The sequence below is a fragment of the Hippopotamus amphibius genome, chromosome 3 (assembly GCF_030028045.1).
Source record: "Hippopotamus amphibius kiboko isolate mHipAmp2 chromosome 3, mHipAmp2.hap2, whole genome shotgun sequence".
NCBI lineage: Eukaryota > Metazoa > Chordata > Mammalia > Artiodactyla > Hippopotamidae > Hippopotamus > Hippopotamus amphibius.
In genome coordinates, this window is record NC_080188.1 from 105,557,944 (window position 1) to 105,574,484 (window position 16,541).

At 37.3% G+C, this 16,541-nt stretch overlaps 1 protein-coding gene across 5 annotated transcripts in view; it reads left to right on the forward strand.

Annotated features, from left to right (window-relative positions):
- The first annotated feature begins 7,719 nt into the window (after window positions 1-7,719).
- LOC130850029 (fatty acid desaturase 2-like protein FADS2B) overlaps window positions 7,720-16,541 on the forward strand; it is a 38,868-nt gene continuing 30,046 nt past the window's right edge. For all 5 annotated transcript variants that reach the window (XR_009052828.1, XM_057729335.1, XM_057729337.1 and 2 more), the window contains exon 1: window positions 7,720-8,322. Coding sequence is in view for 4 of the 5 variants with exons in the window: in XM_057729335.1 (XP_057585318.1) it covers window positions 7,996-8,322 (327 nt within the window). In the remaining variant the exon portion in view is untranslated. The remainder of the gene's footprint in view (window positions 8,323-16,541) is intronic.

Sequence of the window (16,541 nt, forward strand, 5' to 3'; positions counted from 1 at the left end):
TTGAAGCCACTTGAAGCAGGACCACCAGGGCATGCATTTATTTTCCTTGAATATTAGAGAGTCTTTAGGAGGAAATTTTTAAGAGGTCATCTCCACCTCCAACACTTCTGAGCTGTCTAATCCCTGGTGCAATAATCTCTCTGAATCTGATTTCCCATATCTGAGAAATGGAGCTACTAACACTTATCATACACTATTGTGAGAATTAAGTAAAATGAGGTAAGTAAATATGATGGATGCATGCAAATGCATGACAAATATCTCTTCCTTTCACTCTTTCTTTCTACAAATGATGTACCTGAAAGTCCAGTTAAAGGTCACTGGCAAACCTGAAACTCAGTCCCATCCCCCTGGTCATTCATTCATTGAGGAGGACCTAACCTTCACACTCTATAAGGAGTGGTGAACAAAACAGGCAAAATTCCTGCCCTCCTGGACCTTGGGATTTAATTTAATCCTGCTCTACCCTCTAGGCCTCCTCATCTCTTCTTTGACTAGTTGAGCATGAAATCTTGGGTTGTTCACATTTTTCTTTCCAGGAATAGGTCTCCATTTCTGAATTCTTCCCATGAGATAAGGCAGTGGATGAGACCACAAAAGTGAGTGATTGTGCTGAGTCTGTGAGCCCCTTGTGAATCCTGCTCATGGCAAGACCAAGGCCATCCAATCACTGGCTGACAGGTGACTATCTAAGTGCAGGGAGAGTCTGTGACTAAAGCAGTCTTTCCTGAATGTCTGCACTGAAACAAGACTCTTCAAAACCAAAGCACATAGCTAATTGGGGTATTTTTCAAACTAACTTTGTTGAGATGACAAAGCAGCACTTCATAACAGTTGCCCAGGGTAAAATGGGTGTGTGGCTCATAGAGTCACTTCATTCACACAGAGCCAGGGTGTGCCCAAACTAAATGAACCCTTCTGGAAAGCACATCAGCCAGGGATAATAGCTACACCCATGTGTCCTTATATAGTATCGGTCCTCGAAGAGTTCAAATCACTTCATAAACAGGTGGGTGCAGCCCCAGAGAACCTGTATCAGCAGAGGAGATGGAACACATGACTTCAGTCTCATGACCAAAGCAGTGCCTGTGGCCATAGGGAACCAGACAACAGCAGCAGCAGGGCCTGAAACCCTGTCCCTCCGGCCACAGAGACACCTGCAATGGCAGTGCTGGGAAACCTGAAAACACCAAAGGCAGCACAATTGCCCATGACCCTGGCACCTCCCCAATCCTCCATGGTGGCAGAGCCCAGGACCCAGGTGATACAGTGAAGGTGCCCCAAATCCCTGTGCCCCAGGCATCAATGCCAATGACTACAGCCACATCAGTAGTAACAAAGTACCAGCAAGCCCAGTTGCACAAGCAGCAACAACAAAGGCACCCAGCAACACTACTAGCAGAGGTAGTGGAGGATGGAAGTGCTAATTCTCAAATACAGCCAGAGGCAGCTCACAGTAACAGAAACAAAAATCTTGTACAATATCACCACCTACTGGAAAAAAAGAGCGGCCTCTAATTATTAACCTGTTGAATTGTTACAATCAAGTAAAAAAAGCTTTACCTAAAGAGGAAAGGTGTCCACTACTTGAAATGCACCAGCAGAGGAACAACTCATCAAGCATCATAAAAAACCACAGTAACATAATATTACAGAAAGAAAATGGGAAATCTCCTGAAACCAAAGTTAAAGTCACAGATTATTGCAATCTAACTGATATAGAATTGAAAATAAATGTTATGAAGAAACTCAGTGGGCTACAAAACTCAGAAATCCAGTTCAAACAGCTCAGGAATAGAAGGAATGAACAGAAATAATACTTTACCAAAAAGATTGAAATTCTAAAAAAAAGAACCAGACAGAAATTCCAGAGCTGAAGAACTCAATAAATGAGATAAAGAACACATTAGAAAAACTGTAAATAGAGTAGACTATACGTAGGAGAGAATTGGTGGGCTCAAAGACAGAAATCTAGAAATGAGGGAAGCAGAAGAGAGAGAACTAAGATCTGAAAAAAAAAAATGAAGAAATTCTACTAGAACTATCTGACTCCATTAGGAAAGGCAACATAAGAGTAATGGGTATCTAAGAATGAACTGGCTAAACAAGTTCAGGAAGCTAAAAGGAAACCTAATCACCTCAACACAAAAAAGACCTCTGCAAAGCACATCATGTTAAGAATGTCAAAAGTCAATGACAAAGAACAATTTTCAAGTCAGCCAGGAGACAAAAGGTAACCTACAAAGGAACCCCCATTAGGCTGGAACCCCCATTAGGCTGGAAGCCCCATTAGGCTATCAGCAGATTTCTCAGGAGAAAATCTACAGGCCAGGAGAGAGGGGAATGCCATACTTAAAACATGGAAAGATAAGAGCTGTCAGCCAAGAATACTCTATCCAGCAAAGTTATCCTTCAGATATTAAGGGGAAGTAAAGACTTACCCAGACAAACAAAAGCTGAGGGATTTCATCATCACTAGACCTGACTTACACAATACTTTGAATAAGGTGATAAGTAGACAGACAGAATAAGAAAATTGCAACTCTATCAGAATAGGTTGTTAAACACTTAATTATAACTTAATGGTAAAAGGGAAAAAGCAGTAAAATTAACTACAGGGAATTCAATTTGGCAACAAGCTTTCATCATAAAAAGGGATAATTTGAGACAACAAAAACATAAAAGGGGAAGAGGAAAAGAACAGAACCCATATGGGCAAATGAAGATAAGATGCTATCAGTAGAAAAAAGACTAGTTTATCTTTGAGACATTTTATACAAACCTCATGATGAGCATGAAATATGAGTCTAGAGGAGAGACATAAAACATGAAAAAAAAAAAAGGAAACTGAGAAAAACAATATATAAAATTACCAAAGTAAAATGGAAGGCAGAAACAAGAAAAAAGAAACAATGGACATATAGAGCAAAGAAAAATAAAAGATGAAATGGCAGTACTAAGTCCTCATTTATCAATAATCATCCTAAATTTAAATGGATTGAATACACCAATCAGAAGACACAGAGTAGCTGGATGGATTAAAAAACAAGACTCAACTCTATGCTGCCTCCCGGAGACTCATCTCACCCCTAAAGACAAACATGGGCTCAAAGTGAAGGTATGGAAGATGATACACCAAGCAAATGGCAGCCAAAAGAAAGTGAGTGTAGCCGTATTCATATCAGACAAAGTAGACTTCAAGCCTAAAAGGTAACCAGAGACAAAGATGGACATTATACAATGATAAAGAGGACAATTCATCAAGAAGACATAACAGTTATCATTATATATGTACCTAACATAGGAGAAACAAAATATATAAAACAATTATTAACATAATTAAAGGGAGAAATTAACAGCAAGCATAATAGTAGGGGACTTTAAAACCACATTTACATCAGTGGATACATCATTCAGACAGAATGTCAAGAAGGAAACAGAGGCCTTAAATAACACATGAACCAAATGGACTTTATAGATTTTATAGAATATTGCACACAAATGCTGCAGAATACACATTCTTCTCAAGTGTGCATGCAACAGTTTCAAGGACAGACCCTACGTGGGACATAAAACAAGTCTCAATAAATTTAATTCAAACTATATCAAGCATCTTTTCTGGCCATAATGGTATAAACTAGAAGTCAACTACAAAAGAAAGCTGGAAAAACCATAAATATGTGGAGATTAAACAATGTGCTATGGAAAGACTATTGGGTCATTGAAGAAAGCAAAGAAAAATTTTAAAAATACCTAAAGACAAATGAAAATGGAAATATGACATAGCAAAATCTATGGGATGTAGTAAAAATGGTACTAAGAAGGAAAGTTATGGTGACACAGGCCTACCTCAAGAAAAAAAGAAAAATCTCAAATAAATAACCTTACACCTAAAGGAACTAGAAAAAGAAGATCAAATGAAGCCCAAAGTCACTAGAAGGAAGGGATAAATATCAGAGTGGAAATAAATGAAGTAGAGACTGAAAAGACAATAGAAAAGATGAATGAACCTAAGAGATGGATTTTTGAAAAAATAAACAAAATTGACAAACCTTTAGCTTGACTCACTAAGAAAAAGAGAGAAGGTTCAGATAAATAAATCAGAAAAGAAATTACAATGGAAACCATAGAAATACAAAGGATCATAAGAGAATTCTATGAAAATCTATATCCAACAAACTGGGTAACCTAGAAGAAATGAATAAATTCTTAGAATCACACAACCTTGCAAGATTGAATCATGAATAAATAGAAAATATGAGTAGACCAATCACTAGTAAGGAGATTGAAACAATAATCAAAAACCTCCCAAAAAACAAGTCTGCAACCAGATGGCTTCACAGATGAATTCTACCAAACATTCAAAAACTATTTAATACCTATTTTTCCCAAACTCTGCCAAAAACCTAAAAAGGAGGAAACATTTCCTAACTCCTTTCATGAGGCAAACAGACAAGGACAGCACAAAAAAAGAAAAGTACAGGCCAATATCTCTGATGAACATAGATGCAAAAATCATTCAATAAAATATAAATACATTGAATACAACAATAATTAAAAGGATCATACATCATGATCAAGCAGGATTTACTCCAGGAATGCAATGATGGCTTGACATCCATGAATTAATCAATATGATATACCACATTAACAAAATGAGAGGTAAAAATCATATGATCACCTCAATAGATGAAGAAAAAACATTTGACAAAATTTGATATCTGTTTATTTTAAAAGTCCTCAGTAAAATAGCGGTAGAAGGAACATATCTCAACATTATAAAGGCCATATATGACAAAACCATAGCTAATATCAAAATCAAGAGTGAAAAACTGAAAGCTATCCCTCTAACGTCAGGAACAAGTCAAGGATGCCCACTCTTGCCTCTCTCATTCATCATAGTATTGGAAATCCTAGCCAAAGCAATTAGGCAAGAAAAAGAAATAAAATATATCCAAATTATAGAAGAAGGAAAACTGTCACTCTTTGCAGATGACAATTTTATTTATAGAATCATTAGGTGATAAATAGATAGATGCTCGATAGCTATGATTTTATATAAATCCTAAAGACCCCATCAAGCAAAACTATTAGAAATAAAAAAAGAGTTAAGATGAAGTGTACAAAACCAATACACAAAAATCTGTTGAATTTCTATGCACTAACAAGGAACCAGCAGAAGAGAAATTGAGAACAATCCCATTTACAATTATAACAAGAATAATAAAATATCTAGAGATAAATGTAACCAAGGATGTGAAGGCCCTGTACACTGAGAATTATAAGACATTGTTGAAAGAAATTGAAGAAGACACAGATAAATGGAAAGATATTCCATGCTCACAGATTGAGAGAATTAACATTGTTTAAATGTTCATATTATGTAAAGCAATCTTGATTCATTGTAATCCTTATCAAAATACCAATGACATTTTTCACAGAAATAGAACAAAAAAATCTAAAAATTATGTGGAATCACAAAAGACCCTGAATATTCAAAGCAATCTTGAAAAAAAAAAGAATAAGACAAAGCTGGAAGTATCACACACTCTGATTTGAAATTATACTACAAAGCTACAGTAGTCAAAGCAGTATGGTATTGGCAGAAAAGAAGACACACAGATCAATAGAACAGAATTGAAAACCCAGAAATAAACCCACACTTATACAGACAATTACATTATGACAAAGGAGTAAAGGCTATACAATATAAAAATGATAATCTCTTCAATAAATTGTGTTGGGAAAACCAGACAACTACATGAAAATAAATGAATCTAGACAACTATCTTATACCATACACACAAATCAAATTTAACGTGGTTTAAAGACTTGAATATAAGACCTGAAATCATAAAAGTCCTAGAAGAAAAGATGGACAGAACACTCCTTGACATCAGTCTTAGCAATGTATTTCTGGATATGTCTCCACAGGCAAGGAAAACAAAAGCAAAAATAAACAAATAGGACTACATCAAACTGAGAAGATTCTGCTCAGCAAAGAAAATCACCAACAAAATGAAAAGACAACTTCCAAAATGGGAGAGAATGTATTTGCAAATTATATCCAACAATTGTATGTATAAAATATAGAAGAAACTCATAGAACTCAAAAGAAGAAAAAAACTTTTACACAAATGAGCTTATTTACAAAACAGAAACAGACTCACAGACTTGAAAACAAACTTCCGGTTACCAAAGGGGAGAGCAATAAATTAGGAGTTTGAGATTAACATATACACACTATTATAATAAAAATAATCAACCAGGACCTACTGTATAACAAAAAGAACTCTACTCAATATTATGTAATAATCTATATGGGAAAATAATCTGAAAAAGAATGGATATATGTATACGTGTAACAGAATTGCTTTGCTGTACACCTGAAACTGTCACGACATTGCAAGTCGACTATACTCTAATGTAAAATAAAAAATTAAATTAAAAAAAGCTTAAAAAATAAATAAGCAAGACTGAAAAAAGAAAACTGATTAATAGACAGAGGAGCTGAACAGACATGTTCAAAAGAAGACACACAGGTGACCAACAGGCACATGAAAAGATATTCAACATCATTAATTATTAGGAAAATGCAAATCAAAACCACCATGATATATCACCTCATGCCCGTTACAATGGCCATTATCAAAAAAGCAAGAAATAACATAAGTTGGAGTGGGTGTGGAGAGAAGAGAGAATATAAGAGAGAAAGTATACTATTGCTGAAAATGTAAATTGGTGTAGCCACTATGGAAAGCAGAATTTTTTGAGAAGATACCTTTAAAAATTAAGAATAGAACTACCATATGATCCAGCTATTCTACTTCTGGGTACTTATCCAAAGTATACAAAAACACTAATTTGAAAAGTTATGCACCCTTATATTCATCTCAGCATTATCTACAATAGCCAAGATAAGATAGCAACCTAAGTGACCATTAAGGGATAAATGGAGAAGATGCGGTGTGTGTATATATATATATACAACAGAACACCAATCAGTCACTTTAAAAAAAGATGAAATCTTGCCATTTTTGAACAGCCCTTGAGGGTATTATGCTAAGTAAAAAAAGTGACATAGAGAAAGACAAATACCATATGATTTCACTTCTATGTGGAATACAAATATATATATATATATAATATAAACTTAAAAAATAAAACAAAACAAACACAGAACAGCATAGTGGCTACCAGAGTGGAAGGAGGTGGGTAGAGGGTGAAATGGGTTAAGGGGGTCAATTGTATGGTGATTGATGGAAACTAAACTTTTGGTGGTAAGTATGCTGTAGTGTATTCTGAAGTTGAAATATAATATTGTAAATCTAAAATTTATATAGTGTTATAAACCAATGAAACCTCAATAAAGTGTTACAAATTTCTAAAAGTCAAAAAATGTTTGTTTTTAAAAGTTTAAAACCCCTTGGGAGAAACAACAGCTGTCAAAGAGTCCACCAAGCATTCACATCCTCCTAAAGGGTTTTGGAGGCTTCTGCTCATGTGTTGAATTAACTGTTCATGTGTTGAATCAAGTGGCTCCTTTCACAGTCACAGCATGGTGCAAGTGTAGGAAGTCAGTGGAGGAGAAGCCTAACTTCTCCTTCCAAAGGTCAGGCCACAACATCCTCTGGACTGCGATTGGCCCCAGCTCTTTATTAAGGAATATTTAATGAGGAAGGATGCTGCTAAAAGACCAGTCAGCAGAGAGAAGAACTGCAGAGAGAAAGATAGTGTAACCTCCCAGGGGGAAAAAAAAAAAAAAAAAAAAAAAAACATGGTCCAGCCTCTATCAGGGCAGAAAAGATTCAGGACAGAGAAGTGAGAGGCTGGGAAGATCACTATCAGGTTTGCAAAGAGCAAGTAGGCTAAAAAGTTTTCTGCGTAGTCATCATACTGCAGTGGAATAAAAGGTGGAGGAAAGGGGTCATTTTGTAGTCTAGTCAGGTGAGGATTAGAAACTTCAGGAGTCGACCCAGAAATCCCATAAGTTCAATGATGATGAAATTTGAAGAAAAGCCTGAGGGCAATGGAAGCCTTGTAGAAAAGAGTGAGCCTTTCCTAGGTAAGAAGCACCAGGCAGATGGGAAACCAGTAGCAAATGGGAAGGCTGAGGTCTCTGAAAGGCAGGAGGCAAATGGGAAGTATGATATGCCCAGAAAAAGCCTCAAAACATACAGCTGGCATGAGATTCAGAGACACAACCAGGAGACTGACCAGTGGCTGGTGATCAATCGCAAGGTCTACGATGTTACCGGCTGGGCGGACAGGCATCCAGGGGGGCGCCGGGTCCTCACCCACTGTGCTGGGGAAGACACCACGGTAAGGACCACAAAGCTCTGTCCTCTCTCTGTTCCATCCGGCTGGGTGGCTAGGACCTTGGCTCACTTCCCCAAAGCATTTAAAGTAGGTGTTCAAGCTCCACAATCACTCATCTCCTCCTAAACCGAATTTTCAGGATTCCTACCCAGTAAGAACTTGGTAGCAAATTCACTCAGGGTCTAGCTATTATTTACACCATGTTTGGGATGGGCTCAGATGTTGACAGTGGATACTGTGTGTATTCTGGGTTTTGGTTTTTGATCTTGGTGTTATGTGTTTTGTTTTGTTTTGTTTGCTTTGTTTTGAAATGGAGTCACTGTCTTATAAGAAGAAAGTTGCAAATAGTTGCGTAAAATCTGGAAAAAAAAGTCTACTCCCAAGTAAAAATTTCTCAGACTTATAATTGGAGTGTCTGAAACAAAGACAGCAATTCATCTGGTGGGCATCAAAATGTTAATAACAGTGTCAAAAACCTACAATTACATAGGCTTTTAGACTTTGTAGAGTTCGTTTGTGTTGTGTAGCTCATTCAGGGTGATAAAGGTAATAAAACCCACTTTTATGGAGAAAGAAATTGAAATCAGAGAGGTTAAGTGACTGGCCCCACTTCACCCAGCAGCAGATCTCAGATTCAAAAACACTTATCTTTCTTAACTTTCAGTTTTAAACACTTTTCTTCACTGCTCCTCCTCCTCACTCTCCCCCACCAAAATGGCTAAAAAAAAAAAAAATTAACTTTTATTGGATGTCTAGAATACCATAGATACCATGCATTACCTCACTTAAAACTCACCTTGAGGAAAGTAAATATGGAGATATTATCCCCATATTACAGATCAGAAAATTGATTCTCAAGTATTAAAATACTGTATCACAGAGGCTACAAATAATAGTGACAAATTTTGAAATCAGATAGGTTTCTGACCATTAAAGCCTTTTATAGCTGAGTCCTTAAAAATTAATTCCCATTTAATATTTAATAGGGAGGTTTCTCAATCCTTAAATGCATTTAGGAATCTCTTTTAAAATATAAGGAAATTTGTTTTATCCCATTTAGGAATTTTATTCTCCATATTGTACAGATGAAGAAATGGATAATAAAAGGAGTTAAATAACTCAAGATCAGAAAATTAGTACATGATAGAGTAGAAATTTAAACCCAGACTTTTTTTTTTAAACTAATTTGCCCTTGTTGTTTTTACTTTAGTATATAAATTATCCAACTGGTTTCAAAGCTTAGAATTGAAAATATTGATCCACGAAGCACTGCTCTGTAAATGGTACTGCACTGATAGTAACAGAATACACAAGCATTTGATAAGTTTGCAAAGTAAACAAGATTTTGTTTTTTGACTCTAGAAACATTTTTTTTACCCAATCTCATTTTCCCCAATTTCTCCTCTTCTCTGTCTAATGGGTCTTCTTCTTTTCCTGTCTTCTTGTCTTGATTCTACAGTCAGATGAGTGCCTTTCTGAACAGACCTTGCCACATCCCCACCACTTCTGTCTGATCTGATATTTTTAAAATGAAGTTCAACCTTCTTTTGGGAAAATGAGCTGGAGCATGTAGCACATGATGGGAGTATCATGTGTGTCAGGAAGACCCCAGGAATCCAGAGAGTTGAGGGTAGAAGAAGTAAAGTGAAAGGCATTGGTGCAAGAATCAGAAGAAGGATTAACAAAAGTAAAGTGAAAAGAAAATATTTGCTATAGATCCCTATCTAGCCCATCTGCTTATTCCCACAACACAGAGAAAACATAGATGATGCTTTTCTAACACAAGTCACAGAATTAGCTCAGAAGATGTGTTGGCAAAGCTGTGGGCCTTCAACCATCTTGAAAATAACTAATAGACTTACTCAGTTTGCGGCAGCTCAGCTGATAAATCTGTAATTTGCTGGTGATGTTTATCTCCCAGAAGTGAGAAAAAGACTATGGTTCTGTACTCAATTCTAACCATCAAGGAGGAATTGATTAATAAAATAGAAACCATCAGAACCTTAGGGGAAAACACCCATGCCACCTTAGGATTTATATGTTGAGACTGAACATCCTAAGTATGGTCAGCCATGTACCCTAGACCTTAAGAAAACAAATCCAAAAATGTTTGGAGAAAATATTCTCCAAAGGATGATGGTGCAAGAAGAATGGGAGGGTGCCAGGAGAATTCTGACAACCATAATACTGAGAGTACATGGACCCTGAGGTTTGGAACCAGTTATGTGAACCTGGGAAAGTTATGGAAATGGTCTGGACCTCAGCTCCATCATCTGCATAATGGGAATGACCTTATACATCTAATTATTAAATGAGACTAATGCTTATAAAGTGTTTAGCATAATGCCAGACACTTTTCATTAAATCATAGCTATTATTATTCATATCATGTTACCCACAGCCTCAGAGGTGGGGTTATCATTTCCTGTTTACCACCAGCTTAGAAATCCTATGTTTGGGGCCAGCTGACTGGGAAAAAAGGGGTAGATGGTGGAGAAATGTCGTGTTCTCTAGTGAAGGAGGGCAGAACATAAGGTCAAAGAACCTGAGGTCAAACTCTCACTCTACAACCTAAGAACTATTTGCAGGCTATGGTGTAAAAGGCAAACATAAGACAAAGTATGGTCTCTGTGGACTAGCTGTACACAGAAAGGGCTGGAGGGGGCATCTTTTCCTTATTTACATAGAAACTCTTTTCCAAGCCTTCATCCTCCTCAAAAAAAGTGGCTAATGATACCTAAGAAGTCTGTCCCATAGAGTCATTAATTCATTTGTTCATGTGGCCAGTCATTCTAAAACCCTTTGCTAGGGGTCCAGCCTAATGATTAAGGTACAGGTTTGGGAATGAAACATGTGGTTTGCATCTGGGATCCACACACTTGCTAGGAATGTTCTGAGGAGGTTGCTGAAACTCTTGAAGCCTCAACTCTGTTATCTAGGAAGTGGGATTATAATATTTTTATTTAGTATTGTTGTCAAAGTCAGTGGAGATAAAATAAAGGGCTTCTTAGGATGCTCACCACAGGTTAAATACTCAAAAAACAGCCACTCTTGTGGCTGGTGCCTCAGTAGTTCTGAGAAGGGTTGTAATCTTTACCAAAGAATTTTACTAAGAAAAATAAGTTCGTAAAACAAAATTGGCACATCAATTCCTGTTATCACATATATGAGTTATCTGATTGTTTTCAAGTTATATGATTTAAAACAAATGGCACAGTGCTAATAACTAAAGTCTAGGGGCCCAGGTCCTCTCACTTGGAAAAGTTCAGCTGGGAAAAGCCAGAAACAACCTGTAAGTCCAACAAGAATAATTCATTATATAGATTACAATATGTCCATGTGAAGCACTATTTTGCAGTCATTAAAATGAAGATCACAGCATTTGATGACAGGAAACACATTTGAATATATAGCCACAAGTTTTATATGAGGCAACAGTATGTTCTGGGCTCCAGAAAAGAAATAAATGCAATCTTGTGATCCATGCACTGGAGCAGCATGTTCAGAATGAAGGAATCAGGCATATTACTCAGTGTGCTGGTCAGCTGACTCCTTATCTCTGGACACCATGTTCTAAGAGGGACACTGAGAAACTCAAGTTCTTCCTCATCAGAGTCAAAGGCCAATATGTCAGGGAAGGAATGACAAAAACCTAGAGGAAATATAGCAAAGTCCATTTCAACTGCTTGGAGCACTGCAGTGTGGAAGAGGGTAGAGCTGTGTGCAACTCCAAAAGAGTTGTGTAGAGCCAACAGAGGCAAGACTGCGGCAGGGGGAAGAGAAGATGCGTACAGAGATGGAATACAGATCTGGTTCACATCATGAGTTAGCACCAGCCAGAATGGGCGTCCCACCTTAGCCATTTCCTTTGCCTAGCACAATATTGGCTAATAGTATGTGCTTAATTGATGTCAGTGACTATTAAGGCTTGAGGTTGAGAAGAGAAGAAGGAGGAAGAGAAGATGAAGGGAGGGGGGAGGTAAAGGAAGAGAAAAGAGAAGGAGGAGGGGGAGAAAGGGTCTTGAGTGCTAAGCTAAGGACTCTGCATTTTACTGTCACTGTAGGTCTTCCTCTCCTTCCACTTTTGGTAATGACACTTCTCTAGCACAGCATCCCGCCCCACCCCCAACCCTACAATGAAACCAACCAGGATTCTGAATTGTTGGTAAATAATTGCATCTTTCATGGGCTGTCAATTTTTTTTTTAATTTAAAAATTAAATTTTAATTTGATTCTCATTTCAATGGTGGTTCAAGTTGAAAAACAGGTGAAGGAGTAGAGAGAGAAGTGCAGTTAAATTGCTAACAGTTGACAATGGGCCATGAAGAAGGACTGCCTTTCTCAAAGGCCAGCCTGGCAGTCAAGTAAAGCATGAAAATCAGGAAGAATTAGTCAAAATCAAGGAAGGAGTCCAAGGAACATGCTGAAGGCCTGTGTAAGGCATTGACCACAGGAATGAAGAAGAGGGGACAGATACCCAGGAGACATAATTTATGATATTGGATGAGTGACTGGGTGAGTAAACAGGAGGAAGGAGTCTAAGCTAAACTGACGGATACGTGACCTAGGTAAGTAGGCAGCAATTTCCATCACAAGATAATGAAACCAGGAGGATGAGCAGGTTTGGTGGGGAGAGTGGAGATGGAGAGAGTTTGGCCCGGAGCTCAGCTAAATGTATCATAGAAAAAAATCTCAAATAAGGAATGTTCTCAAATAATAGAAAGAGTTTTGGTGGGAAAATATCCCTCTGCTTATCCCTGTGGGTGGAGGAGAATCTTGGTGACTTCATGTGAACATTCTCCACTCCAAAGTGGCTCTCACCCAGGATGAGGACAAACAGTGCATCCTCCCCACAAATCAGCCTACTCAAAACTTGTGATCTACCTGAAATATGAGGGGACTTGTCCTAGCCATTGCCTTGAAACAGGCGAGATCTGAGAAGGAAGCAAAAGAGAAATTACCCAAAGATGTAGGAATGGGTATCTGTGGTTGGGTCCTAAATATTCTGTTGAGCTTTTCTGAGGTGAGTAAATCAAGGTCTACATTCTAGATATCTTGTTTTGTGACTATATACATATATTCACCATTGGTTTTTTTTTTTTTTTTTTTCTGAATTTTGGGAAATTTCAACCCACTCCTGATGAACCAAATAATAATAGCACTAAAATGCAGTCATTTATTGATATCTGATTCCAAAGTCTAAGTTCTTTGCTGTTAAGCTAGATCCTCAATAAAGTTTTAGAATGATGAAGTAAATGAAGAAATGAATGAATGAACCCATGGGGAAGACTGGATAGTATTATTATCCACATTTAGAAAACAAATCAAAGCTTGAAAAATTAGGTAATTTTCCCAATATAAAGCACCATAGTCCCCTGCTACCCTATACTGTATTTTAATGTGAATTTAAAAGGCACACTCTTTGGGTGGTTGAAGCACAAGATTTCTCAAATGGAGTGTCTCCTGTATTTCAGTCCATACACGCACTCTTGGCCGAGTGCCTTCTTGCAGGGCACAACTTGTATACAGTACTTAAATTGTAAAGAGATGATCTGTCTCAGGCCTTCTCAATTTACATACTTTTCTCTCCCACTAGGGATCATACCATTTTTATAGTTAAGTACATATTTCTATCCCCCATAAAATAATAGCAAAAGATTAGCAGGATCTCCAAGTTATCTGTGAAAGCAAAGTAATAATCTTATCTCTCCTCTGTGTTAATACTCTTTTGGAAATAATTTCAAGAGTAGCTATACTATAAATTTAAGAATAGGTTAGGAAGTAGAGAAGAATGTTGAGAAGGTCCCCAAAGGCTGAGACATGAAAATGGATGATGATAAACTCGTAAAATGTCAGAAAATAGAGATGCTAAAGGTAGGAAAGAGATAGTGAGGCTTAAGACCTGTATCCTTTGAATGCAACACTTTAATGATCCCAACTTTCTCCTTGTTAGAGAAATTCTGTATTGATCTATTTATTCACTCTTTCCCTTATTCATCAGACATCTTGATCACATGTCACATTCCAGGCACAGTGATAGACATCAGGTATAATTTAATCAATAATGAATGGTCCCAGTCTTCAAAAAACTCAAAACCCACTAAAGAAGGGATGATTGCACAGATTCATTGCAACATGATATGAAAAGCTTTAGGAACCAGGTGTCATGGGAGCCCAGAGGAGATCATAAATAAATTTTCCATACTTCATTAGGGAAGGCATATTTCACCTGGATCTTGAAGAATGAGGAGGAATTTTTATGTAGAAAAAATGGAGGAAGGCAGTCAAGGTGAAGGGAGCAATATGCACAAAGATTCAGAACCATATAGGGTCATGGAATGTTTATTGAATGGGGAGAGGTCCATTGGGCTGGATGATTCATGAAGGATATGATGAAAGGTAAGTCTGGAGAAGTAGGTTGGAGCCATAGACAAAGTGATTCACATGATTAAAGCCTAAGGTCAGGAGACAGTATTTCTATCTACCCAGTATGTATATACTGATTTTAACATTGTCCCCAAACAATCTGGTATCACTCTTCTCTTGAAAGGCCTTCTAGAAAAAAACTGTACATGTTAAGGCTGAATGAACCTTTATGGCTTGATGGCTTTAAAGTCACATAGCCCTGAGTCCAAATCCTGGCTCTACTATTTTAAACTGTGGCATTGCAGGCAATGCCTTGAGATTTGGAGTCTTCATCTGTACAAGAGAAACGATGGAACCTCACAGAACCAAGGTGATGATGATGAGGTGGCCCATAAAATGCCTTGTACATAGGACACACTCAAAAGATGTTGGTGTTACTCCCTCTCCCCTTCATCTTACCCCTGTCCTCCCTTCAGGAGAAACATATTTGCTAAAGAAAGTTAATAACAAAACTCATTTAAAAAAATTTTTAATGATAAACTGCATATATGTAGAGTGTACAATTTGGTATCCCAACCTCCCAATTCATTTCCCCCCCAACCCTCCCCGCTTTCCCCACTTTGTGTCCATATGTTTGTTCTCTACATCTGTGTCTCTGTTTCTACCTTGCAAACTGGTTGATCTGTACCATTTTTCTATAGGCCACTTATATGTGTTAATATACAATATTTGTTTTTCTCTTTCTGACTCACTTCACTCTGTATGACCGTCTCTAGGTCCATCCATGTCTCTAAAAATGCCCCAGTTTCATTGCTTTTTACAGCTGTGTAATATTCCATTGTATGTATGTACCACATCTTCTTCATCCATTCGTCTGTTGATGGACATTTAGGTTGTTTCCATGTCCTGGCTATTGTAAATAGTGTTGCAATGAACATTGGAGTGCATATGTCTTTTTGAATTAGTGTGTTCTCTGGGTATATGCCCAGTAGAGGTATTGCTGGGTCATATGGTAGTTCTATTTTTAGTTTTGCAAGGAACCTCCATACTGTTTTCCATAGTGGCTGTAACAATTTACATTCCCACAAGCAATGTAAGTGCGTTCCTTTTTCTCCACACCCTCTCCAGCATTTACTGTTTGTAGATTTTCTGATGTTGCCCATTCTAACCGGTGTGAGGTGATGCCTTATTGTAGCTTTGATTTGCATTTCTCTAATAATTAGTGATGTTGAGCAGCTTTTCATGTGCCTCTTGGCCATCCATACATCTATGTGGCTCTTCTGCCCATTTTTTGATTGGGTTGTTTGTTGTTTTGATATTGAGCTGGATGAACTGTTTATATATTTTGGAGATTAGTCCTTTGTCTGTTGATTTGTTTGCAAATATTTTTTCCCATTCTGAGGGTTGTCTTTTCGTCTTGCTTATGTTTCCTTTGCTATGCAGAAGCTTTGAAATTTCATTAGGTCCCACTTATTTATTTATTTATTTTTTTCCATTATTCTAGGAGGTGGATCAGAAAAGATCTTGCTGTTATTTACGTTGAAGAGTATTCTTCCTATGTTTTCCTCTAGGAGTTTTATAGTGTCTGGCCTTACATTTAGGTCTTTAATCAATTTGGAGTTTATTTTTGTGTATGGTGTTAGGAAGTGTTCTAATTTCATTCTTTTCCATGTAGCTGTCCTGTTTTCCCAGCACCACTTATTGAAGAGGCTGCCTTTTCTCCATTGTATATCCTTGTCTCCTTTGTCATAGATTAGTTGACCATAGTTTATCTCTGGGATTTCTATCCTGTTCCATTGACCTATATTTTTGTTTTTGTGCCAGTATCATACTGTCTTGATCACTGTAGCCTTGTA